The 27,306-nt window shown below is 40.9% G+C and overlaps 1 protein-coding gene across 3 annotated transcripts in view; it reads left to right on the forward strand.

Moving 5' to 3' along the window:
- ATP10B (ATPase phospholipid transporting 10B (putative)) overlaps positions 1-17,047 on the forward strand; it is a 54,677-nt gene extending 37,630 nt beyond the window's left edge. For all 3 annotated transcript variants that reach the window (XM_074603601.1, XM_074603600.1, XM_074603599.1), the window contains 10 exons: positions 477-603; positions 2,118-2,302; positions 5,582-5,894; positions 7,043-7,119; positions 7,660-7,785; positions 9,141-9,341; positions 10,984-11,064; positions 11,173-11,277; positions 11,734-11,921; positions 14,929-17,047. In XM_074603601.1, the coding sequence (XP_074459702.1) occupies positions 477-603; positions 2,118-2,302; positions 5,582-5,894; positions 7,043-7,119; positions 7,660-7,785; positions 9,141-9,341; positions 10,984-11,064; positions 11,173-11,277; positions 11,734-11,921; positions 14,929-15,427 (1,902 nt within the window). In that variant the 3' untranslated portion in view covers positions 15,428-17,047. The remainder of the gene's footprint in view (positions 1-476; positions 604-2,117; positions 2,303-5,581; positions 5,895-7,042; positions 7,120-7,659; positions 7,786-9,140; positions 9,342-10,983; positions 11,065-11,172; positions 11,278-11,733; positions 11,922-14,928) is intronic.
- Positions 17,048-27,306: the final 10,259 nt, after the last annotated feature.

The raw sequence follows: 27,306 nt of genomic DNA on the forward strand, positions 1-27,306 counted from the left end.
CCAAGCAAGAAATAAAAAGTCCACAGGGGAGCCAACCTTTTTCTGGTTTGCTTGGCATTCAGCTTTCAAAAATCTTGCCCTCAGCCTGGGTTAGTACATCTTAGTCTGATACTTTAATACAGAAGTTGTCTATGTGCAACAAATAGGTCATATCCAAGCTACAGAGAAATGTAGAGCAACCTTCAGAAACTGTGTGTTCCTGTTCAGCGTCCCAGCTAAGGGCTGTGTGATCAGGAGTCCCTCTAGGTCATGTTGTTAAGTCTCAGCCATAGGCCATTTATACAAACAGGAAGGCAGGTCTATTTTTCTCATTACTACTAGTTCTTGTCATCTTCTCTTGGAAAAGTTTGTGTTATTTTAAAGACAACACAGTACTTTACCAGCCTGGATAGGAGTTAAGTCTCTGTGATCCAGAATGTTGGCATTCTTCTCTTATTTAAAATTAAAATGAGGCCTGTTTAAATTGTGTTATGCAGGTCTTGAATGAAGATGACTTTCAAAAATGGGCCAATTTTCGTCGGGAGGCAGAAGCTGCAATTGACAACAGAGAAGAACTGTTAATGGAGACAGCGCAGCATCTGGAGACCAAACTCACCTTGCTGGGTAGCTAAAAATAAGAATCGTCTTTGCATAAAGTATCACTTGCTCTCCTGTGATATTCTTGGCAATCAGACAGACAACAGCTTATACTAATTTATATCAAAAAGTCTTCCTCTGAGGTTTGGAAATCTCAGGGCTAGGGTATACAGTCCAATGACAGTGTCTAAACGAGTTCTCGTGCATTTTGAGCAGCAGTAACTTTGAAAAAGTCTACTGAAACTATCATGTGCCAGAAGCAAAGAACATGTACATCAGCTGTTAACTGTGGCTCAGCTGGCATAGTAGATAATGAAGTTCCCATAATCCAATCGTGTGTGTGTCCTTAGATAAACCTATAAAATAATATAAATTAACTTCAGTTTTGAGCACAAATTCCAAGGCAATTTTGGTAATTACACTGTATTATAAAAAACGGTAACTTAAAATGCTGTCCACATGTAAGGATTTTTGCTAGTGAATTCATGCTGTTGTTGCATTGTCATGTTTGCTTTTTGCACCTTATAAAAAGGATATTTCATGTTAAAACTTACATTCATTGGCACTTGTGCATCATCCATCACCGTCTTATCTGACAACACTATTCTGTTAAATTACACAGCGCTTCAGTGCTCTCTTTTCTATTTTATTTTGAAAAATTTTGTTCTTTAAGACTTTGATTTTCAGACTTGTCTCAGTCTCATCTTTCTGTGAATACAATCTGTGCCCATACTTCATTATCATTAATTTCTCTGATTGCAAGCTATTAGCATTATGGCTTCTCATAAGCTCTGCAGTGATTTAAAAAATTAGAGTAATAACAGTAAATGCCATAAGCAGAACCACATAAGAGATACTGTAGATCTTGTCAGAGTCTGTTACCTTTGCCAACTCTTAAGGCTCTGTGTGCTTTCATACTTTATTTCACAAAAAGTGTTCTTTTAGCTTAAATCAGTATCTATCTTTAATGTGTCACAGTTCGGCATCTTCAAACTGACCTCTAGTGGAAGAGATAGGAAGAGGAGCATTATAACATTCAGATGGTGATTTACCATCAGGATGAGTGTTGGCATCTGCTTCTAAGTTTGTGCATTTTAAAAAAGAAAAGTTACTGTAACGTTTATTCTCGCTTTGATGGGCGAAGTATCTAACTTGACAAGAGGGATAGCATTCATCGAAATAGTCAAAGTTCTTCTTTTCTCTGGTTGCTTTGATGGGACTTAATGCAGTACTTTAAAAATGCATATGGTGTAATTCCTCTGCCAGCACGTTGCCACTTTGGATTATTAAGAAGAAATGAAACACATTGTTCTAGCAACGAGTAAAATGAAGAGCCAGGACTTGATTGCTGACATTCAGATCTTAATCCAAACACAGATCTTGCACCGGTGTGTTTATTTGCTGGACACTGCCTTGGCTCAGCTCTTGATAAGTTCAGGATCATGACTGGAAGTCAAAGACCTTTTCTTAAAAAAGAAAATAGCGAAATCATTTCCAAATGAAAGAAAACTAGTTCATTTCTTCTCTTCCTGTCTGCCCAGGAGCCACAGGGATTGAAGATCGGCTGCAAGACGGAGTGCCTGACACTATTGCGGCTCTTCGAGAAGCTGGGATACAAATCTGGGTCTTGACAGGAGACAAACAGGAAACAGCAGTTAACATTGCATATTCCTGTAAACTCCTGAACCAAAGAGACACCGTCTTCACCATTAACACTGAAAACAAGGTGAGTACAGAGAGACACACAGAATTTGCTATCTTTTTCCCTTTCTTGTGTCTTGCAGCTTGGCATTATTTTGCTTTAAGCTGCGTTCAACACAAAACAGCCAACCAAAAACTCATATAGCAGCATTAGGCCAGAAACTCTTTAGACCACACATAATAGGATGAATTGAAACACAAGACAATTATGTAGAGTTTTAATCAATTAAAATACAATGTTTTTTCCAAATGAAAATATTCTTTAAAAAAATTACGTGAATAGCGAGCTTTAGAAAGAAGGTAATATGCAGTTTAAGTGCCTGATTCCTTAATAATACTGACAACTGTCTTTTCACCTTGCAATAGAAATTTTAGTTACAATGATATTTTAACCCTAGGTGATATCTGTAAGAAGACGTTTGGAAAGTGCTGTATGAGTCAGCCTGGAAAAAGCATGCAGGTGTAGATTTAATTAAATTCAGAACTTTCCAGTCGCCTGTTCCCTAATAGGATTAGCCTTAATCAGAAATTTATTAGTGAACAGTTTAATCCAGTATCTTTTTGTGTAAGCAGCATTTCACCTTCTTGGAAACCTAATATAGCTCTTGTGGGGCAGTTAAAAACACAGTCACTTTCTTGACATTCCATGGTGGCACACGTGGTTGTTGATGTGCACAGATATTCCCTGAATTTGCATGGGCAATAAGAAGGTCAGGCAGTAGGCAAAGCAACCATACTTCAAAATGAGGATAATCGCTTCAAGGGCGCGTCTGTCAGCTCCTGTGACTCACTAAAATACAGTGAACAATCTGTGGTGCAATCTATGGCTATTCCTGAAACCGTCTGAACGGAAGAGACAAAATAGAGTCCTAACTTTTGAAGAGGGTAAATGCCATTAAGGATGGTGAAAGGAAAAGGTTTTAGGAAAGCAACTTTGGCTTTTGCAGGTTGTGAAGCACCATAAGTAGGGTACCAGGAAAACTATGCCTTGCTTTTGGAAAGCAGAATGGCCTCAGCTGTGCACGCCTACATCTCTCCGGGCATCCTGGTGGGCCAGATGGCTTTGTGAGGTGGATTTAGGGGAGACTGAGTTCAGACGTTATGGCTAAACCAGACCCGTTTACTAAGGAGAGGTCAGCCCTGACCATTTCTAAAGCCCCAAAACAGGGTCCAAAGTGCCAGCTGTGCTGCCCTGTTTACTGCCTTGCTGGTGACCTCTTACTTCCCGCATAGCCCCGGGTGTCCCTGAGGTGCCCCAGGCAGCAGCCGCTGCCCTTTCCCGGTGTGCCGCTCTGTCCTTGTGGCCCTGCTCAGCAGTAACAGGAGTTACCGTGGGTCACATGTAACCCAGCCTTTCCGCAGGTGGACGGGAGGATGAGGAGGGAAGGCAGGGCTTCTGACTGCCACTAGGCAACTCACTGGTCTTGGTTGCCTCGGTTTTTCTCCCCATAGGAGAGGGGTTACAGATACAAGCTTGCCTTTCTCCATAAAGCTATTGTGAGGATTAATTAAATGCAGTTAAAATACCGACTGTTTTTGCTGTGATAGGCAATTGTATAGAGCGGTGAGATGGCCTACTTTCTAGCTGCTTTTGTCTGCAGTTAGTAGCTCTCCAAACAAGAATAAAATCCTATGCAAATGTCTCTCTCTTTTAATGTCACGGAAATAGGGAAACACACAAAGATGATATGGAATTTGGCACGGAATACATTCCTTGCTTCAATGTGTAATTTCATTTGATACGCATATCTGCTTTAACGGAAGGCAGAATGAATATATTTGGGATGGAAATTAGAAGATGGTTTCTGTCAGAGAAGTGATGCTGCAGGCGGGACCACCCTGGCTCCAGGAAACACAGGCGCCTGCGCGCACCTAGAGCACGGTGTAGGGCCCTCCATCCAGGCTCGGACGCAATCTGCGCGCGCGGGCGCTTGTGTGATCCCCTGTGGCTCAGTGGGCACTGGCGTTGCTCCACAATAGCATTTGGTTCCCTCCCTTTCAAAATGAACCCGAGGACACTGGTTCTGAGTCTCCCAATGGCAGTGGCTGGAGGAAAACAAATAATACATGCAAAGCGTTTAACCCACTAATTTGCCAAAGTTAACCCTTTAACTGGCTTCAGTGGGAAGGGACTCTCTGTCCCTCCTGAGCCCAGCAGTTTATTCAAACACTGAAAACTAAATATCTTCTAGGAAGAAGCAACACAAGTAGGTAGTTTGGGGGATTCATTTAAAAAGGCAAGCCAAGGCAAACCAGGAATTTCCACTGCAATTTTTGGTTTGTTCACAGAAAGATGATGCTGCTTCGATATTTTTTAGAGGTTTTCAGCATGCAGGCTAGATGCAGCTTTTTATTAGATGTCAGAGGTACATTTGATTCCAGAACCTCCCACTTAAGTGTAATTTAAATCTTGCAAACATCCTACACATGTACCTTATGCAACATAAAGTGAAAATAACATTTTAGAACTGAATCATCACTCAATAAAGCTGACAGAAAAGGTAGAAAAGGGAGTGATTAGCTCCTCAGGTATTCAGTGCCATGCCACAGAAGGAGGATTTCTGGTACTAACAGGCAGCAAAATAACTTTTAGATCATTCTGGGTTTTCTCTGATAGCAGTGTGCCAGTTTAGGACATCTGTATGGGAGAAGTGAAAGTGGTCCCCTTAAATCTGTTTGTATTTGATACTAAGTCAGTTCTGGTTGTTTGCATCTAAAAGGGGACTTTGGTCCAAAATGAGGCAGATTTGGGAAGAGGGAAAGACTTCGTTTGTGTTTTTGAGGCACAGTGCTGGGCAATATGAAGTTTATTTCTGTCTCCAGCTGTGACACACAGCTGATTTGTGACTTAGAAAAGGCCAAACTTTCAAAGTTACTGGGTAATTTTGAAAATCTGGACCTCTGTCTCTCTACCGCAGTTTATTTCTGAGGGAAGCAAATGTTGCGCTATCTCACATCATTCATATCAGAACTACATTTTTAAAATTTCCTTTAGAAATAAAGGAATTTTAAAAAAAATTTTGGAACTCTCATCATTGTAAATACAAATATGTCCTCCTTTTCTTTTAAAATAATTCCTTGCTACAGGTAACTAGCTGCAAAGATGCACAGCGTTTTCACTGAAGGATTTGATGACATCATTGAAATAGTCTGATGAATGATTGCATTTCCCAGTCAGTTTTCCCTAATGTTTATCTGATAGGCTTAAACTCACTGGCATGATTTTACATACGCTTTGTAAGGTGCTGTGCTGTAAAGGGAGATGGAGATAACTATTTCTAGAACCACTTCTGTTTTCTCACAGGAAACTTGTGAATCTCTCTTGAATTTAACCTTGGAAGAGGTGAGGAAGAATTACAAGGTTGAAAAACCACAGAGGAAATTTTTTGGCCTTATCCCAACATCTTTCTCAGCCTCTGAGGCCCCCAGTCCCGAATTCGGACTGGTGATTGACGGACGGACGCTGAACATCATCTTCCAGGGGGGTCTGGAGGAGAAGTTCCTGGCGCTGACGAAGCACTGCCGCTCGGTGCTGTGCTGCCGTTCCACCCCTCTCCAGAAGAGCATGGTGGTCAAGCTCGTCCGGAGGCAGCTTAAAGTGATGACCCTGTCGATAGGTACTTCCATTCTGAATCTCATGGGAGAAATGGGAAGCAGGTTCTTTCTTTATGAGTTATAGGAACGTATGGAATATATTTTATGAGCTATTTCTTGTGCCTCAGATAGATACAGCGGGAAAATAGTATTGAATAGTGTTTCTTGATCAAAAGCGATATGAAAGTCCTCCTTCAGCTTTCACTAAGCAAATCTGGCCCCCATTTAAACAAGATGAAGGCACTCCAAATTCAGAATCTCCCAGCAGTCCCTTTCAGGCACACCAGTGCAAACGTGTGTACGCATTCCCTCCAGAATGCCCTCGCTTTTGGGCATGGAAAGCCATCAATAGTAGTCACTGGTTTGTCTTTTCATAAAGCCCTTTTGCTGTCAGATTTTCCCAGCTGGTAAAAACACAGTTATCCCCAGAGCGGTATTAAGCGCTGACTCATTTGCTATCTACCTCCAAATAATGTGAAACGCTTTGAGTTTCCTGCTCCACTTTTGGTAAGTGATCCCACTAAATTCCTTGCCAACCAGAAGAGTCTGATGTATTTTAAAATTTCTTGCTTTGCCTTAGAGTTCAAAATATAAGTTTTCAGCCTTCTGCTTCATTTGTTTTGCTTCACCAGCCAACCTTATTCACAATCTCCACACTCCAGGCAGCAACCATGGCTGTTCTTTCCATGGAAATTTGGTTATGTATTTAACATGTTGCTGCAAGTTGAAATGAGCAGAATAACTCCTGAAATTGGTTTGATACATTGTCAACTGCAATAAAATTTATGATGTACTTTGGAGAATTCAGTGAATAGGGTGCTGCAAAGCATGTTGCTGAGCATATGGAGTTCACCAAGCAGAAACATACAAAGTGATGCAGATATAGATGGTAATGGGGTGTCCAGGCCACCACCCAGCAGGTCCCAATGTCGTGCTTAGCCCTGGTGGATCTAGGTCTGCTGGGAAGGAGGATGTTCCAACCAAGATCAGAGCCTAGAGGTCATGATTGCTTGATGCTGAGTATCTGTTACGCTAATTAAGATGTATTGTAGTACACAGTAGGCTTTGTTTATCAGCATAGCTGGGGTTTTTTTCTTGTTTTGATAGAGGCATTTTGTATTAAGTACCCTTTCTTGCACCTTTATTGTTCCCTCTTGTCTTCCTATTCTAGGTGATGGTGCAAATGATGTAAGTATGATTCAAGCAGCTGATGTTGGAATTGGAATATCTGGCCAAGAAGGCATGCAGGTATCCCTTCACTTTATTTCCTTTCCTCTTTTGTTACGTGGTCTCTTGCTGCTTAATAAGTTTCATAGCAGCCGTATACTCTTGAGTGTCAAACTTAAAATGCAAGTTGGCATCATTACTGTCATAAATTAATATGCAGTTCATAATTATGGGTCCAGCCAAAAAAGAGCATTTGGAGCCAACAATTAGCATGCATGGACAAATGTGTGTTTGCTCATAAGCCTGGAAAATCAGCAGATGCCTGTCCAGTGTTAGGTTAGCATCTGGTTTCTGAATCATCTCTGCTATAGTATTTCCAAGTTTTGTTGATTCTCTTTCAGTGTTTTCTGCCCCAAATTCTTTCCCACATAACTCCCTTCCTTATCCTCCTAAGATGGAAAGATCTGCAGAGATAGAAATTTCCAACTATTTTCTCAAGGTGTTGGGTTTTTTTCTACAATATTCAATAGTAGGAAATAATTTCAGTGTCCGTGTTCATATTTCATCATATTGGGTGGGAAAAAGATATTTGTAAATTAACTTCTATTCTTTTTACCAAAGGCTGTGATGGCTAGTGACTTTGCAATATCCCGATTTAAGCATCTCAAAAAACTGCTTCTTGTCCACGGACATTGGTGTTATGCTCGCCTGGCAAAGATGGTGATTTACTTTTTCTACAAAAATGTGGTAAGATTATTAAAATTCTGGAAGTTTTCATCCTAGCAAGGGTTAAGTCCAGGGCTCGGAGGGCGTTTGTTTTGGGGGTTTTTTTTGCAGGTTATACTCTCTTACTTTGAATGAAGCTACCGTTCCTGTTTCTTTACTTTGCAAGTTTATAGTATGCTACCTCCTTCTTAGAAATGTGCCACATAAAGCGTTGAGAAAAATATGGATTCTAGATGTATTTTGAAAGCACATTATTCCTGAGGGAAAAAGGACTCGAGGCTTAGTAACTTTTATATGGTAGTTCAAGAAACTTTATTAATAATACCCATGAGCCTCAAAATAAAATTTGCATAAGGAAGAGCGGATTATTAGTGCTAGAATATAGAAGATGACTCTGCACTAAGAATTGGTTGCCTGTGAAACCTCGGAATTTTTGCATTTAGTTTGATAGGAACCACTTGCAAATAATGATGCAGTCATATCTGGCATTTTTATTAAAAATTTAATGTATATGCAAATGAGCTGTGCATTGAAGAATAATGTAAAGTGGAAAAACCTGATAGTAATACAGTTTCTACAAGACTGTGCAAACAAGTCTATTTGACATGAAATACACTCTGAGCATGAAAGAGTATTTACTTAGAATTCAAAGTATCTGTTGGAGGATTTTTTTTAATAATTTTGAATAAGGATTACTTCTTATAAGTGTTAAAATTTATAGTGGAAATGGAAACTTTTTTTTTCTTGATTGGGCATCCTTTTTGAGTTCAAAGGATATTTCCTTGCAGCGTGAAACAGCTCTCCAGACTGGGATGCTGCTGTCCTATTATCTCCCCAGTGCCATTAGGGAACAGGAGGCCTTTGACTCTGCATGGACAACCAGTTTGTAAAAGGATTTTAAAATCTGGTGCTCAGAGATGTGAACAGTTTACTTAATTATTCTCTGATATTTTCTTAAAGAAACCTAATGGCTTTTAAAAAGCTGTATCACCGTGGATTGGTGTGAAGTAGTTCCTTTAAGATACACTGCTTTATGGAATAAAGTGCAGAGCTGTCTACTGACGGTACCTTTAACCAAAATTATGTGTTCTTGGGAGACTCTGTTAATAACCAATGTACTACACAAACCTCATAGGTGGAAGGAACGAAGAGACACGTAGACGGTGTATGCATTGCAAACTAAAGGGCCCAGAGCAGCTGTAATAGTAGGGAACAGAGGACATAAAGGGGTGGCCACAGGAAAAGTGCAGCTTCACGACTCCCACAACCCAAAGAGAAATGAAATCACATCAGCACGACGGATGTGCTTCTGTGCATGTGGGGACCCACAGTTCAGCTTCTAACAGAATATCATGTTTGTATTTTCTTCTCCACAGAGCTACGTCAATCTGCTCTTCTGGTACCAGTTCTTCTGTGGGTTCTCAGGCAGCACAATGATAGACTACTGGCAGATGATTTTTTTCAATCTCTTCTTCACCTCGGTGCCCCCTCTTGTCTTTGGAGTCCTGGATAAAGATGTTTCTGCAGAAACACTTTTAGGTTTGCCGGAGTTGTACAAAAATGGACAAAATTCAGAGGTATGTCTTGGTTGCTGAAATAACTGCTCAATAAGCCGAAGGACCACAGGCTTTTTGGTTTTGTGAGGGGGGAGGGAAGACAAGTTTAGACTTACTTGGAATGAAATGATCCATTTATGGTTTCTAGTTTACTGATGTCCGCTAAGAGAAGGTATGATTGTAGCTGTCAGAAGAACTGGTAAGGAACGTATGATTGAAGTTGCTTCCTGGAAGCGAGGCTGGGTTACTTGGTCAGAGTTAGAAGATGTAAATGGGAAGGTTTATTCTGCCATTAAATATATGGAGCAATCCAGTTTGGTACCAGCATGCCGCACTGTACTAAGTAAGGTGATGTGCTAGTGAATCAGCCCTGTGTTTGGTCTTTCTGATCTGAAGAAGAGATGATGGAGCAAGTGTGCACACGCGTGTGTGTGTGTCTGTATGTATGTATGTATGTGCACACCATATATATAGAAAATTTCTCAGTGAAGGCATAGGGAGAAATAAATAAAATAGGATGAGAAATGTGACGAATGAGGGTAAAGTAGCTTAGCTGGTCCCTGCTCGGATTTGAACAGTCTCAACCTACTGAAGAAGAAAAGCTTGTTAAAAAGATTACAGCAAAAAGTGACAAGAAAATGCAAACCCTTAAATCAATAAACAGACCGACAGTTTTTCTACTCTCAGGTTCAGAAATACACCTTTTAATACACAAAGGATTTTGTCACAGTACGGTGCCTAGGCTATTCCAGAGATGAACTTTCATTTGTTTACTTCTTTTACTTTGAATAGTCAGTATTCATAACCCTCAGAAAATATGCAAGAAGTATGTTATGTTTTTACCTCAATCTGCCTGTCCTGTTTAGAGAACCAGTCTGATCTCTGTATGTTTGCGAGGAGTGCACATGTACAGACATACATACCTGGTTTTGCATATACATACAGTGCAGTAGCACTTATTCCCAAATTGCCTTAACAATTTTAATAGGAAATTATGAAAATATTAAGGAGCAAAAATTGAAGTGACCTTAGTTTTAAATCACAAAATTGCAGGGTACTTAAGAATTCTTCTCTCTCCTTCTTTTTCTCCTAATACCTGCTTTTTTTATCCTGGACCGTGATTTTTAGCACTGATGGTCACTGGTCGTTCATATCATGTTTAATGATGTTTTGAGAAACCTACGCAAGGGAGTGCAGAATCTGAGGATTCTCTCTGAAGGATTTTCCATCCCTTTTCTTAGAAGCTCTTGGACCTTACATATGTGCGAAATGCATGTTATTTACCATTTTGAAGAGGTCATTGTTGTTGCTTTGGCAATTTTTGACCAATTCTATAGGTTTAGGAAGAGCTGTATTTGAAAAAGAATTCAAGGAATGGGGTTGGGGGGGGTGGGGGTGGGGATGGGGTATTCATGACATTGAGCGTTTAAGACCCTTAGTTTACTACCTAGTCTTCCTAAGGTCTTTCTTTAGTTAATACAGAGAAAATGCCTGTTCAGAGATGGTGTAAATCAGCTGCTCAAGAGGCGTTTACTCATGAAGGGAGACCAGTTAGCTATAATCAATAGTCTGAATGGAACAAAAACTGACAGCAACTATGTCTGCAGATCAGACTAGGGATGTGTGTCCCATCATAATGACTGTTATCTATAAACTCCTGCAGATATACAACCTGTCAACTTTTATTATTACAATGTTGGATGCCTTCTATCAGAGCCTCATTTGCTTCTTTGTCCCCTATTTGGTAAGTACCGGCGTCATTAATATTCTCGTTCTTCCATCCTTCTTAAAAAATAGAAAAATTCACTTCCGAATAGTCAGGTTCCTCACAGCCTATCTGCCTGTTTTCTAGACGTACAAGGACTCTGACATAGATGTGTTTTCCTTTGGAAACCCCATCAATACCATCTCCCTCCTGACCATTCTCTTGCACCAGGCTCTAGAAATGAACACGTGGGTATGTGTTTGACCTGTCCTGTTCACGTGACTATTTTTCTTTTCTGAACATAGCATACTGTGTAGACCTGGCATTGTCTTTCAGAGTCATTTACCTGAATTCTGGGTCACAAAAAGTAAGTAACAGATGCACTGAGATTTCCCGATGTGCCAGAATTGATTATTTGCCTCAGGATAAGATCTTCACGTGCACAGTGACAGAATTTGCTTCTACTGTGCCTTTGGACAGGACAGTACACAATTGGTACATCATTATATGAGGACATGTTTCTTAAAGAACTGTATTCCCTGTCACTGTTGTTTTGTAAGTTAATTCCTAGGTATTTCTCCTGCTGCACTTTTCAGTAACAGGGACCTGTTGGATACGTTCTTTCTAATCCCTCTTTCTATCCTCCTGTCTTACATTCAGAGTCAGTCTCACCAGCATCACTGTCTTTTCCTGCAATTCTGCTTACAGACCCTGTTCCACTTGGTAACGATGATGGGCAGCGTGGTGTTTTACTTCGTCTTCTCTCTGATCTACAACGCCGCCTGCGTGATCTGCAACCCTCCCACCAGCCCCTACTGGATTATGGAGAAACAGCTTTCAGACCCCACCTTCTACTTACTGTGCCTTGTTACCCCAGTCATCGCACTCTTGCCAAGGTTTGGATGATGCACTTTTTTCCTCTCAATTTTCGTTTTGTGGATGTGTAGGCATTTAAGTGAAATAACAATAATGTTGTATATAGAAATGAGAGATGTCGGGCACATGTGTTGCACAGGGATGGGTGATCAGTGTGGAAGTCACATGCCCAGGTTCGACTTTCCAGTTCACGAACCATTCATTTATTCAGTTACGTAGCCCTAGATAAGTCACTATATATCTACTGCTTTTGTTCTCCCATCAGGAAAACCTTCCTTTCTGGGGTGCTTCAAAGTTTACCGGTACAAATCTGCTACATAGTTGTTCACTATTACAAACAAAATGTTGTTGAGCTGATCAAGACTAGAAAGCAAGTCTTTGAAATATTCCTATATGCTTTGAGAGTTACAAAATGTATTCTATTTCTTTAGTATGTTACGCAACGCATTACTAAGCCAAATTTAAGAACCTGTTTCTATTCTATATTCTATTCTATATCAAATAATTTTCTGCATCCAGAATCTTAGTTTTCCCCTGTGCAAAGATCAGGTATGTCCAAGATAGCTTTAGCTGAGGCTGAATAATATTTGCAGAGGGATAATTTTTCTGATAGGTTGCTGAAAAAATCTGGTTCGAAAAACGTAATGATTCTGTTCCCATATATGTATATGGTAACCTTACTACTTTTGATGCTTCATACCTTAATCATTCCTTACGTAGATATGCTTTGTCCGAGTTGCACCACTTACTTAAAATTTTTCTTCCTGCTTGGACAATGAAAAAAAATTGGTTTGACTTCGTTGCTGCTCTCCTCATCCTAATTGTCAAGCAGTGGTGCAGCACACCAATATTGAAAGAATCAGGAAAATATTTTTAGCATCTGGTTTTGTAAGTTCTTTAAGGCATTAGAATCTGAGACCTAACTTTGTCTAAGACTAAATATTTTTCTTCAAATTATTATTATTATTTCCCCATTTGAGTTGAGATGCCCTTGTGATTTCATGTTACATTATATAACTTCAGGTCAGGATAAACAACACATAGTTCAGTAAGGTCTCATGTCTTCTAGGCAGGGCATCCTTTTCCAGTCTGTTTTGGTCCTGTGTGATTTTCGTTTTCCTATCAGCCCTCATTCACAGTGTCATTTTTGACCCTGAGCTTTCTATGAGCTACATCAAACACGTGATTAGAGAGCTCGTATCTCCAGCTTGGGCATTCAGCAAGGTTAAACGTGTTGCTGCCTCAGCAGGATACTGAGCTTAAAGATTTGTATCTTGATATCTTCAGAGTTGGAGAACTGCTGTTTCTTCATGTAGGTACCCCAGATTATTTTCGACAGAGTCCTCAGTTCACAGAATATCCAGCCCCTAGTTTCTGCTACAACTTAGCTGTGTCAGCATATCACAGCAGTGGTGAAACCACCCTTTGTTAAAATGCACTTAATTTTAAGTTTCAGTTGGCTCATCTCACCACGCTGCCTGCTCCCTATCTCCTTCAGAAACCAGTAGGAGCCTTGAGATTCTGGTCTCTTTGTAAGAAGCTTTGTTAAAATCCTTGTTCTCTTTAGTTCTTCCTCTTGCTACTGCCGCCTGTGCTAGGTGACATTCCTGAGACACTGGGGCGCTCTGCGGGGCTCGCCTGTGCCCTGCCTGCCCCCAGGCTTTCCCCGGCCCACCCTCTGCCAGTGCATCGTCTCTGCAGCTGCATCTCAAAACTGCCTCTGAACATTTTTTTGGGACACAAACTGCACAGCGTTAGGTACTAAAACCCTTGAGTCTAAGAAGAAGAAAGGGATCTGAATTTCATGTTCATTCATTGGCAAGGGAAGGGGATTTCAACATACAAACCAGATGTATTTCTCCAGCCATGGAAGACAGAGTGGTCTGCCAGGAAGCCCTGCAGAGGCCCCACAGGTATTTGAGTCTCACACCCTGCAGGGCTGTGGGAAGGGCAGGAGCAAGTGAAAGCAGCACATGGGATGTGAGACACAGTTTTCCTTCCCTTCTCTGTCCTCCTTCCTGGTCAGAAGGTCCTCCTCCTTCCTCCACACACAACTTGCACAGAAGATGCAGAGGACAACTTGAGAGGACAGACAGAGGACAATATGATCCGCACCAGATCTGCAGAGACGAACCTGGGCCCTCTGTAGTTGTGCCCTTAGCTGCCCAACTGTAACTGGCAACTGCACGGTTCCCAGGTGCTATGAGGTTGATCAGCCCGAGCATAGGCACACCAAATACATGTCTACCCGCTCCTACTTATGCAGATAGGCCTGAGTAATCCATCACCTTAAAAGCCCTTTCTTTACTCAGTCTAGTTTGTTGGGCTTTTTAATCTTGTTATTTATGCATATGTTTAGCAGCAGGATGTGAAGACGACAGCTTTATTAATGCAATTTCAAAGAGTCCCCACGTTTGTTTTAAAATGTGTATTGAGGCCATGTACGTAAAGGTCAAATCCTATTAGAAAGATGCTTTGAAAGAGACTTTGGTTTTCAGAAAAAACTGGCATGACATGGACAGAGGGCTTGTGCCCCCTCACTGCATGCAGTCTATAGTTACATAAGTTCATTGTCGGGCAAAGGGCAGGTAGGACAATTATATTTTTTTTACTGGTTCCTGAGCAAATCCACAAGCTGAGGTTTTTTGATTTCTGGGTTTATGTTATCTACCAAATTAAGATCCCTTCTTTAGCCTTTTTTAGCAGTATAACCGCAATCTCAATCTCCTCAAATGCTGCATCTCTTGGTGAGGTTCTGTGTATCTTTCTTGTACTGTTCAGCAATCAAATGGTTCTATTATCATTTATTTAGTATTTATGTACATGTAGTTGACTCTATACAGGTCAAGATGTGTATAGTTACATGTTGTATTAATATTCAGGAGTCCACTTTCATCTACCAGGTACAAGGTGTCTACCAGATGCCTGTAGAGCAATGGAAAATTAGCAACTGGATTTGTGTTATGTGATGCCGATTATGGAAGGAACCCACCGGTAAGACAATCCATTCTCTTCTTCTTTCATCAGGTTTGTTATTTTTGCTCTACGAGGAACCTTTGGAGCATCTCTGATTCTGAAAGCACAGCAACTAGATAAGCTTCCTAAAGGACAACAGGATCTGGAAATCCAGAAATTGAGATCAAGAAAGCAAACTACTTCTGGTGCATCACCTGTATCTAATGATGACCTAGAGCAAAACATCAGCCACTTATGCGTGTCACCATTTTTACATCCAGCAGCAGCAGCTGTGTCTCATGGGGACGCAGAAAGTCAGGGACTTTCTGCCTCTGAAGTGAATCCTTTCAGGAAACAAACACCCGAAGACGGCTACTATTTCTTTAATAGGTGGGCAGAGGAGGAATCTACTGCTACAGACTCTTCAGCAGGACCTTTCTCTGGCCACTACCCCCTTGTACCCAGCAGGGTAACAACTCATGGGCAGGACGGTGGCAAACTGACTGAAGGTAATGCTCACAGTTTTAACCATGGAAGCCATCGGCGATCTGTGAGTGCAGTGACACTCTGAAGAAACATTTAGAAATGGGATCCACAGCCCGCTGGAGCTGTGGAGAAGGCTACCATAGGGATAATAAAAAGTCTATTTATACCTAACCATGATGCTTACTACAAAAGGAGAGAGAGGCACGTGGAGTTACAAACCTGCTGGAGCACTGCAGTAACATCTCTAACGCGCAACTTTCCCTAAGTGCATATATAGTTTGGGTTTGTCGTTGCATGACTTCTTGATCTTCCTGGTTTTGTCTCGTTTGAGGAATGTTATATGAGCATCACACAGTTGCTGAGAAACGTACAATTACTTCCTTTCAACAAGAAATATTTTTATTTCACAGTAATAGTGATGTTTCAATGTTATTATGCTATTGAGGTAATAGAAAGAGGAGCCGTTCTATATGAAGCCAAGTCTTAGAGTAACACATCACACTCTGGTTTTTACAATCAAAGTCTTAAAAAGACCTTACTAACTTGAAAATCACAGTTCTGCCTGGAAAAAAAAATGTTACCTCCTGGTACTAAAGGTATTTGCAGAATAACAGCATTGGAAAGAAAACAGAGAATATTCTGGTTTCTAATATATGGACTTTATACATATTACACCGTCAGGTCTATAGTCTGTTTTCCCTGAATGGTAAGCTCAGTATTTTTATGCAGGCTGCGGTTTGACCTGATACTGTTAAGAAAAGGACAAATGAGTTTATGAAGTAGAAGGATGCAAATACTGGACTACGAGAACTGACAGGATAACTCAGGGATACGTGGAGTCTACGTCTTCATACCTACAAAAGCAGACAGATATAGCAAGTCAAATTCAAGGATTTATGTTCTAGAATTCTGAAGTTGTTCCTGCTTTTTCATCTAGAAATTCTGTTTCTTCCTTCCATTCCGTATATTATTATATAATATTGTTGCATTCAATCAAGTATAAATCATGCTCCTCCCCACAGGTGGTTACATTTAATAGTTGATGGAGATCTCATTAACGGAGATTTTGACAAGCAATATATGAAGGTCACTAATCACATTGCAGTAATTACATGGTATAGAATGGCCAAAATATGCATCATACATTCATACTTTTCAGTATCTCGGGGCAACAAGATGCAGGAAAAAAAAAAAAAACCAACATAAAATGTCACCATCATCACTATTGCAATGCAATGAAAGTTGACTTTGGTATTTCTTATAGAAATGTTGACTAATAAGACCATTTCCCAAGTTTTTCTTCACAATGTGGGGTGAAATGTTAGCTACGTTTTAAATTCAAGCCATCTGAACTTTTCTGTATCTACCACTGGTTCTGATTTAAGTAGGTTTTTAGCCTTTTTTATACATGCTATATTAATTTAGTTATTTACTGCTTGTCAGTGTGTGATCTGTTTAATAACCTATTTAGCAAATACTAATTTAACTTATGTGTGTTATAATAATTACTGTCACTAGAGTATTCAAGATGTTACTTTAAAGCAACTCGGGCAAAATCGAATAGCGTATCTGCTACTGGGGTTTCTGGTAGCCAGAGCAAGAGCACATATAGAACTGTAATTGTTAAAGTATTAATTGTCAGCTGTAAAACAATTCAGAAGGAGATTTTTTTTGTATGATGTACAAAAGGAAGGGAATTAGGCATAGCTGAGATTATTGTTAATGGAGTGTGAGATTGCTCAAATGTTTGCTCACTAGCTGGGAACGGACCTTGGGTGACAAGATCAAGTCTTTGAGATTCACAGCTATTTTTTTACATTAAATGGCCTGTTTCCTTTGAACTTAAAGAAGATGCAATTTCTTTTTCATTTTATTACAAAATGTGAAGTGTTTTTATAGTAATAAATGCAATATGGTCATGACTTGGTGTGTTGTTGAGAGGATAAAAATGGAGGCAGAGGATTGGTTTTCCTGTTGTCATCTGCGAGTGGCAAACTCATGTTTTCAGAGGCCACCCCTCTGTCTGGTAGGCCACGCTTATCATCAAAAATAGATAACAAATTTACCTGAATGTGCGAGGGGACTGAGTTTATACGGAAAAGGGCCAGACAGGTTCTGTTTAAGCAAATCTGGAAGACCTGTAGACGTTCCTGAATTCAAAGTCAATAATTAATTTTATGTTTTCTCATCACAGCTTCTGCAGACCCATTCTGCCATGCATTTTGCCCTGACAGCTGGGCAACCGTTTCTGGCAACCGTTCAGAAATGGCATATAATTAAGAGAGGGTCCTTTTAAGAAGGGGCATGAAGGAAGGATTGCTTATGATCTTCAGCGAAATAGCCCCTAAAAGCTCTATAGCGATGGAGTCCCTGCTATGTCAGGTCATGAAAGAAGTGGAAGACAGTCCCTCTCTAAGTAGCTTCTAGGCTGTAACCAAAAATAGTTATTTCAGTTAAAAGAAAGAAAGAATCCAAATTCGCATGGCTTAAATAACACTACAGCTGGACCTACAATCTGTTACTTCTGTTGTGTGGTGGATTATAACAAAACGGTCCAATAGGTTCATTTACCTGGAGAGTTTGCAACACAGAGGAAAAGCGTCCCTGACCCTTGAGGACAGAGAAAGCTGGAACAACCAGAAACAAAAGCAAGCAAGACCTGGGCTCTGCACCCCAGCTGGCTCTGCAGCTTTATAATGCTCTCCCCTGGTACCCCTCCTCCTGGGTGAGGATGCTGCCATCCCTCCTCCGAAGCGGATGCTGCCATGGCTCAGGACCTACATTCACTGCTGAACAGTGCGGTTGTTTCTGTGCTCCCAGGTAAGCAGTGACCATGAACTGTCTCGTGTTAAAAAGATGGTGATCAGGCACTTTGCTTTGATCATGAGGTAAATTAGTGAGGACTATCAGTCCCTTTGGGAATTAGGATCTAGAGTTTAATAACGTTATTTTTTTCCAATGAAAGCAAGCCTACAGTAAGAAAGCAAGCCTTCCAATGAATTTATTTGCAAGAGGGGAAGTGTATTTACTAAACGGGTTATTAAGACCTAACTGGATTTCCTTGGTAGGTTTTTTTTTTTATTTCCAGACATACTTAATAATACTGTCAAGATACATGTTCCATTAGTTCTAATGCGAATGCTTCACAACAGAACAGGTGTCTCACTTTTCAATGTATCCTCTGGTGATATTCAACATTTCATACACTTGAACTATAAAACACTAACGTAAATGGGGTTTGTTGTGAAATTACCGTGTACTTTTTATTTTGGTCTATGATATTATTATAATAATGATACTGCATGTGCAACAGCTATACAGAGCTATACCTATGTGACAAACTGAAGGTGGCATCTCATATAGAGGTGAAGAGGAGCTGACTTTGCAGGTCTATTGGCTGAGTAACAGCTGCAGTCCCAGGCTGCTCGCAATGGGCGGTGAAGAGCCATCGCTCATGTTCCCAATGAGGCAAGTTGTTTGGAGTTTCTTTGAAGACAAGGTGCGGGAAATACACACACGTCTACACTTCATTCGTGTCTGTCTTAGGACAGCATCTTGGAGATGTGGCCTTTGGCAGTTATAGCTGGTTATCTGCTTGATATCAGCAATACCTGTTCAGTCAAAAATCCAGAATTATTCAGGTGTGATAGAGGGAGAATCCAGTTCGTTTTCTTTTCTTATATGACTCAGAAATACAAAACCAGGTTTTAAACTATGTAGAGATAGATGTGCATCGTGCTCCAGCACAGAAACCACTTTTCCCAAGGCTGAATTGTGTATATTTTGCCACTTTGTTGGCTGATGCCGCAATGTTTAATTCATTTGTTTGATTGCAGTTTGAGGTGGTGTGTGAGTACAGAGCTATTTGCTTTAGGGGTAAGGTGACTGCAGGCAGGATGTGGCATGATTAGGTACTTGTAAGCAGCACTGATGAGTAAAAATATAAATGCGGAGACAAGAGACTCTTGAAGATAATGATCACAGAGGGTGAGAGCTGACCAAATAACACTGAAGATCTACAAAGTACTTTTGACATTGCCAGTGATTGGAACTTGCTGCAATTATCAGTACATGAGACAACTGTGAACAGAACTCGGTGCCCGGCTCTTTAATATAACACCTGATTATTTTCAGCTACATAAACAAGACTGAGATTGAATAGAATCTGAATCACTATTTTTTCTAAAAACGTCAGAGAGGCAACTGTCTGTTGTCTGAAGGCATTGAAGGCGATGGTTATCCACCATCCCCAGTGCAGCTACTGAAGGATCCCACCTCCAGTCATACTTTGCAGGTTTCTTTCCCTGTTAGTGCCCAGAGAACTTGTGTGGTTATTGTGTTCTTCAGCAGGAGAGCAGAGCTCTATGAATGATCAACGCTATAACTAAAGGGTCAAGTTTTGGCTCCAAAGAAACTGAATTTTGACCTTGACTTCACAGAAACCGAGTCATTGGCTTCTGCTTTGCTGTTCCCATGGGTTCAACCCCACAAAGCTGAGTCAAGGTCTTTATGGGACTTGGGGCGGGGGGAGCAGTTTAGCATGTCATTGCTGCCAGCCCTGGGGGCTATTTCTCTGCCACAGTTTATTGCCCTCATCAAGAGGGTGGCACAACTGCCACAGCTAATCTCTTCAACTGCTTCAGATAACCCTGACAAGAAACTTGTCAGAGCTCTCAGTTATGCTTTCAATTGTTTAGATCTTGTTCTCCATTTTGGCTGCAGTCCCTGGAAGAATCATAGAATCATAGAATTGCTGAGGTTGGAAGGGACCTTTAAGAACATCGAGTCCAACCTTTAACCTACCCTGACAAAAGCCACTTCTAAACCATGTCCCTCAGTGCCCCATCTACCCTTTTTTTAAACACCTCCAGGGATGGTGAATCCACCACCTCCCTGGGCAGCCTATTAGAATGTTTAATAACCCTTTCAGTGAAAAAATGTTTCCTAATATCCAATCTAAACCTCCCCTGACGTAACTTTGAACCCGTTTTCTCTCGTCCTATCACTTGTCACCAGGGAGAAGAGGTCAGCCCCCATCTCTCTACAACCTCCTTTCAGGTAGTTGTAGAGGGTGATGAGGTCTCCCCTCAGCCTCCTCTTCTCCAAGCTAAACATGCCCAGCTCCCTCAGTCGTTCTTCATAAGGTTTGTCCTCCAGACCCCTCACCAGCTTTGTAGCCCTTCTCTGGACACGCTCCAACACCTCAATGTCCCTCTTGTAGCGAGGGGCCCAAAACTGAACGCAGTACTCGAGGTGGGGCCTCACCAGTGCCGAGTACAGGGGGACGATCACTTCCCTAGTCCGGCTCACCACACTGTTCCTGATACAGGCTAGGATGCTGTTGGCCTTCTTGGCCACCTGGGCACACTGCTGGCTCATATTCAGCCGGCTGTCAACCAACACCCCCAGGTCCTTTTCTGCCGGGCTGCTTTCGAGCCACTCTGCCCCAATCCTGTAGCGCTGCATGGGGTTGTTGTGACCCAAGTGCAGGACCCGGCACTTGGCCTTGTTGAACCTCATACCATTGGTCTCAGCCCATCGGTCCAGCCTGTCCAGATCCCTCTTCAGAGCCAACCTACCCTCAAGCAGATCGACACGCCCGCCCAGTTTAGTGTCATCTGCGAACTTACTGAGGGTGCATTCGATCCCTTCATCCAGATCATTGATAAAGATATTAAAGAGAACCGGCCCCAGCACCAAGCCCTGGGGAACACCACTTGTGACCAGACACCAACTGGATTTAACTCCATTTACCACCACTCTCTGGGCACGGCCATCCAGCCAGTTTTTTACCCAGCGAAGAGTACACCTGTCCAGGCCATGAGCAGCCAGTTTCTCCAGGAGAATGCTGTGGGAAACGGTGTCAAAATCTTTACAAAAATCCAAGTAGATAACAAGAGTTTGAAGCCAGCCAGAAAGTGCAGCTGGGCTCTAACGATGAATGCGTTGGTTTCATAGCTGCTATGTTTATAGTACCACTGGCTGTTTCACTGGGTCAGCAGATACTTTAGTCCTCCTGGGCATCATACCTTGCATGAGATGCTGGGCATCTAAAGAACCTCAAACAGAAAGAATGTATTATTCCCAAAGACTGAAAAATATTTTAAATAAGTAGCCAGTACGTTGGAAGATGAGTCCAAACACAGCTGGGGCCTTCCTTTTGTATGCTGGTATTCCTCCCTGGTTTACTAACATTGTTCTATTTAACCTCCACCAGATCATTTAGGGAGCTCCTGTACATTTATTGCTTTTATTCAAAAAAGGACAAATGTAAATCAGTAAGCTGCAGGCAGGTCAATAGACCTCATTTAAAATCAGCTGGATTCAACTGAAATGTTATTAGTGCCTATTATGTTTTGTTAATACTGTAATTCTAAAGACTTTTGCCAGGAAGAACAAACATCTATATATGCTCGATCTGAATGGTTCCTCTTTCACAGTGTTTAGGCAGCTTGTGGCCAGTAATGTCACAGTCTAAACCAAGATCTGGAGCAGAGAGCAGATTCTTCATTCTGTTACTGTGTACGTGGGATAGAGCGGGAGGTGGACTAAGTATCAAGACTGAGAGCGCTCCACAATGATAAAAGAACAAGAACATGTCCAAGGCCTTCTGGAGATTTCCAGACGAAAATCTTAAACTACTTTCAAGCATCGTTCAGAAGTCACTCGGGGCTTGAAGTGCATATCTAACAGGTTTTATGAGTAAAACGAGTAACTATGCATCCATGGTAGCCATTCTTGGTTAATCATGGAGGACTGTGAAGAATGGCCCCACACTTGTAGTTGGCTAAAATTATTTTGGTTTTGATCTTGTTTTGAGAGGAGGTAGTGCTGTAAAGATTCAGTTACGATTTCTGAAAAATTTTGAACGTATATAAATGATGGGAATCTGTTCTTGAGATCTTTTGCTCCTTTTCATAATCTTCAATTTCACAGTAAGGAGGGAATATAGTCCAGACGCATCAAAGAGCCAGAATTGTGCTTGCAGCTATTAGTCCTCAGATGAAAAAAAACCCAAAGCTAAAATTTACAGCGCAAAGAAATCTAAGTCTCCAGCACCTTTCAATAAAAGAGTCCAAGCACACACCAGATAAATATTTTAAATCCTAATAACTGATTTGGAAAGCAGCTTATTTAAAAGGAGTAATCTGGCACCATGTGTGCATTTGACTTGCATTCATTTAAAATTTAGGCTGATTTGCAGTTTCTTGAGATTATTCCACATAACCGGTTATTTGTGATAGATCGTAGTTTCACAGAAATATAAGACAGTAGGGCACCTCAAGACAGAATCTGATCTCCTTGCAGGAAGGAGTTACAGACAATCCACACCAGCTATTTTTCTACCCAAGTCTTTATTAACAAAAACAAAACAACAAAAAAACTGCTAGAAATTAGATTAGCACTACAGTGGGGCTTGCCTGAAGAGAACCCGCGTACTGGACTTTTGAAGATTCACTATCCATCATTGAAATAAAGCTTTTCTTTACTTCTACTGTATAGAAATATATTACAATAATGGTAAGGATCCAGAGCAAGCTCATATGCTGTGATAAACGACAAGACTTCCATGGTGTTCAAAGCATTATCAGAATCCATTTCATACCTCATCTGTTATTATAAGCATAAAATGTGCAAATGTTCTCCACTGCTGTAAATGTCAGCATGCTGGGGGCAAATGCTTTGATTTTCTATCAGCAAATAATGTTAAATTATATAGTGTTTAATCACGCTTAGTGAGAGTGATGAACTTTAAAGAATGAGTTTCTTTCAAATCACTCCATCTTCCGTTCTCCTGGAAATGGACATCATCATTTATAACATCCTGAGGATAACTTCCCCAGCCTGGAGGCTTCGCGATGGTTCAAGGCTGATGGTAGGGCAGTAAAATACAAAACCATTTAGACATCAAAATTATTTTGATTGAGGCAATCAGGTATTTGAGCATAGAATTTGAAAGTTAACTTGGAAAATTAGAAAGCTCATATAAAATAATTCTGGCATCTTTTGGGACAGTGAAGTTGTTTGCATTTATAGAAGAGTCTACATTACCTGGTATGACAACCTCAAAACTGTTAATTTCCAAATAAAGCAGTTGCATTTCCCAGGCCAGATTGTAAGTGGTTGTAAGGTAGGAGTGCTCCGCTGGAGTAACCGTGGCTTTATACGTGTGGAGAATCTCACCTACGCTCTCCACCTGCTCTTTCCGAAAGGAAAGGTGCAGGTAAATGTATGGATGCAATACATGGAGGAGACTTTTACAGGGGGTAAGAGAATATAAATCTTCAAATCCCAAAGACATAGCAAAAGGTAATACTGCTAGTATCTTAGCAACCGGAGAAACTAAAAGACAAGCTGTACGGGGAAATCATCTATAGCCCATCTTTAAGAATGCTCTCTGGTGTATATTTATTATGTGTTTCTGAAACTGGATTTTTAATCACAGCATTTGAAAATGTATATTTTTTTTGTTGTAAGCTTCATCATCTTTGGTTTCTGCTGAGGGGAGCTACATTTTTTATTTGGATCAGTAATCACAAATGCATTAGAGCAATTTCATTAGCACATACTGGACTTAACGGGCAGGTTGGAAGAGACAGGGGAATTCTCTTGTGAAAGGAGGGGTGGGTGCTGTGCTGGAGGGAGCCCCCGCCACCCTCTGGGGTCAGTGGCAAAGCCTCTGCTGCATTCAGTGGCACAGGGATAGGTCCTGCATATACTGAGAAATGGGAAAATCTTTGATGTTTGCACTTTTTTTCTAATTAAATTGGCTTCATCACTTTCACTGCAGTCTAGATTTTCTGGATTTCTGTATCAGTATATAGAAATTGATACTTTTTTTTCTAAATCAACTGAAATAGAATCATATATTTCATAGCAGCCACGTGGATAATGGCAAAAGTTTTATCATGATGCGGAATTAATATGAGATCAGTCCATTTTCAAAACATCAGCTTTCCATACAATGCTTTTGCTATAAACACGCAGAAATCTTGAAGCAAAATGGAATTTGCGGAGTTAGTCAAATACAGGATAATAGATACAAATAAATGTCAGTACCTTAAAGCTTCATATCCACTTTGTTGCTCCTTCATTGTAAGAGTTTCAGCACCTCTTGCCTTGCTATTGTTCCTATCATCATTAACCTTCAAGATAACGGTCACAAACTTCAAAAGTTTGAAAACTACCTCAATGAAAGTACGTCCTTAGATGTGCTCTATTTGTTACATATAATAATGCTTTATTCTCATACTGGAAAGTTACAATCACCTAAAAATAAGCAGGAAATAGCTTAAAGGGCAAATTAGTCGTGTTTGAGAAAAAGCAGATAGTCAAAGTCAACGGTTTACGGACAAACCTGTTTTGCAATTTATTTAGATACGCTGTTCAGGGAAAAATGAAAATCATTTTAAAGATTGATAAGGGATAGGAAATTATTCAGAATCCCCTAAATGCTCACATTCAAGAAATATTTGGTCTGCGTAATACTGTTTATCTAGCTCTAATCAGTTGTCTGTCAGCATCGAAAAGATTGTTTCAGCTCACAAAAAGCAAACCAGTGAATTTATTGTAAAAATATTGTTAATAGCTTGTGTATACTTCTTTCTTTTTTTAGCTACTAATAGTTCAACTCTGCTAAATAATCAGATATTTGGGAAAAGGAAAGTGAACAAGTTGCTTTTATTTCTGAAAAAGAAACTGTACATACATGGTTTTAAACAACTTTCAGTAAGACTTAAGCTGTATGTATTGAAACTGTCTGCCTGTCACCAACTGTGGAGTCTTACAGGTCCTGTTATTTACTGAACATCATCCCTCTCCAGGCCTTTTGGGGCCTTTTGTTGTGTTACCTGACTTGGAGGTAACTCAAGGGCATTTTTTAATTAGTATCTTGAGGTGAAGAAGCCACTTTCTGGCTACCCAGGCTTTCCTGAGCCAGCCCCCGGGGATGCTCTTCCCTCAGTGCAGAGGTCCCAGGGTCAGAAAGATGCAGTTGCCAGTAGCAAAAGGGATAATGTGCTGCTAAGACAGAAAGAAACCAGACTTTGGGATGTGTGTATTTTTCTAGACCTAAAGCTGTGCAACAGATGGTCTAATAGTCTCTCCCTCTGCAACAGCAGTCTTAAACAAAAAATACATGAATACCCTAAAACAATCATGGTGAGGCTGCTTTGCCAGCTGACATCGCCCAGGCTCTGGGCAGCTCTGATGTAGGAAAGTAAAACCCGCGGCTTCAGGGTTCATCAGTTGCAGGTGCCGCTCGGTGATGCTGACAGAGCTAAATACCTTCCAGGAGGGGGGACCAGTCTTTCTGTGGTTGCCCTCCCAGTGTGTAAGTGGGGAAATATCAGTCCTTTGCCCTGCCTGGCTGGCACAAGTGATATGAGCATAAGCATGCTTTTAAGTCGTCGGTGGCTGGGATGCTGGCAGAAGTGGGGGAGTCGGGAGAGGGCAGGAAGTGTTGGTGCCAAATGTAGAGAACCCAGATGAGATTCATCAGGAGAAATCCCTGCCGATGTATGGTGGTTCCTTGCAACCTTAGGAGAACTAACAACGATTATTTCAAAGGGAAATCTGAACAGATTCACAAAGTGCAAGTTTTAAATGTTATTAATTTCAGTAGTTAACACCTCAGAAAATAAACTGGAATTAGCCTCTTGTGCAACTACAAATATTTATCATCACTGCTTCACGTCCTGCCAGTCTAGCAGCTGACATCCATGGCATTCAGATTCCTTTAGGTCTTGCCAGTCAATACTAACGAGACAGTAAATACTCAGATTGCACCTGTTCATTAGAGTAAATTGAGTAGTTTATTGTCTTCACAGTCTTTTGAAGAGTGATAAACACCAGCTTTGAACAACTTCTCGGAGAAGACTTTTTGATTATAGCCTTTGAATCTGTTCTGGGAGGTGGCTGAAAATCATCCTTTCTGGTTTGGAAACAATCAAATTAGACTGACTGCTAACGAATGATGCTACTTATGCATGCAATGCGATAGCAGATGATGCCTCGATCCCTTTATTCCAATTGTAAGGCAAAGATTGTCAGGAGAAATTAGTAGGAGAGATAAGTGCTGTGGTAATACCTGGAGACTCCTTAATAGCAGAGAATGAGCTGCTCAGTCTTACCTGAGATGTTCTTAATATAGAAGACAAAAGTTTTCATTTTAAATCATTCTCCTAAGTTTCCACTCAGGGCAACGGGCACCGAGCAAGGGCTGTAATTCAAACTGGCGTGCTGATTTGGCACTCCTGCAGATGCTCCTCTCTCTCCCGGGCAAACTGTGAAGAGTTCTGTTTCCAGGCATTAAGTAGCAAGTGTTTGGGGTGAGAATCTCAGCCCTGTCATGCGAGGTACCGAAGGTCTTTTTCTCCCGGGATCGGCTATGAAAGGAGATGCCCATTATTTGAGGGTTTGAATTGTAAAATAATGAGAAATATTCTCCATCCTTTTAAATACTATCCAGGTGCCATTTAGTATATATATAAAAATATAATTTTTTAAAATAATTTTTTTTTTTTTTTTCACAAGAATGACTTTCTGCAGACTACTGCTGCACCCGCAAACACAGGTTTGACCTGCTCACCTGCGCTGGGAACGATCCCAAGCTTTCCAGAAAGGCAGTTCTTGTCAGGCAGCCGGATGGGCAGCAGCGGTGTTACAAAGGGTTTCGTCTTGGCCAGAAGCTAAGTGCTTTTATTTATATATATACATAACATTTATATTTATATATGATGAATGCACAGGAAAAAAATGACTGCATAAGGAAGGAGGTTCGATATCCCCAATCGCCAAATCGCAGTGGCCATAAACAAGGGATCCTTGTTTGTGACTGTAGGTACATCTCAGAGGGTAAGAGGCCACCAAGTTTTGCACCGCGCTCTAAATTTTTACAGATTTCTCTTTCTGGGTCACTGTTCTGTGCACAGATGCAGCCCGGCTTTATATCAGCTTTGTGAA

Source organism: Larus michahellis, chromosome 11 (genome assembly GCF_964199755.1).
Source record: "Larus michahellis chromosome 11, bLarMic1.1, whole genome shotgun sequence".
NCBI lineage: Eukaryota > Metazoa > Chordata > Aves > Charadriiformes > Laridae > Larus > Larus michahellis.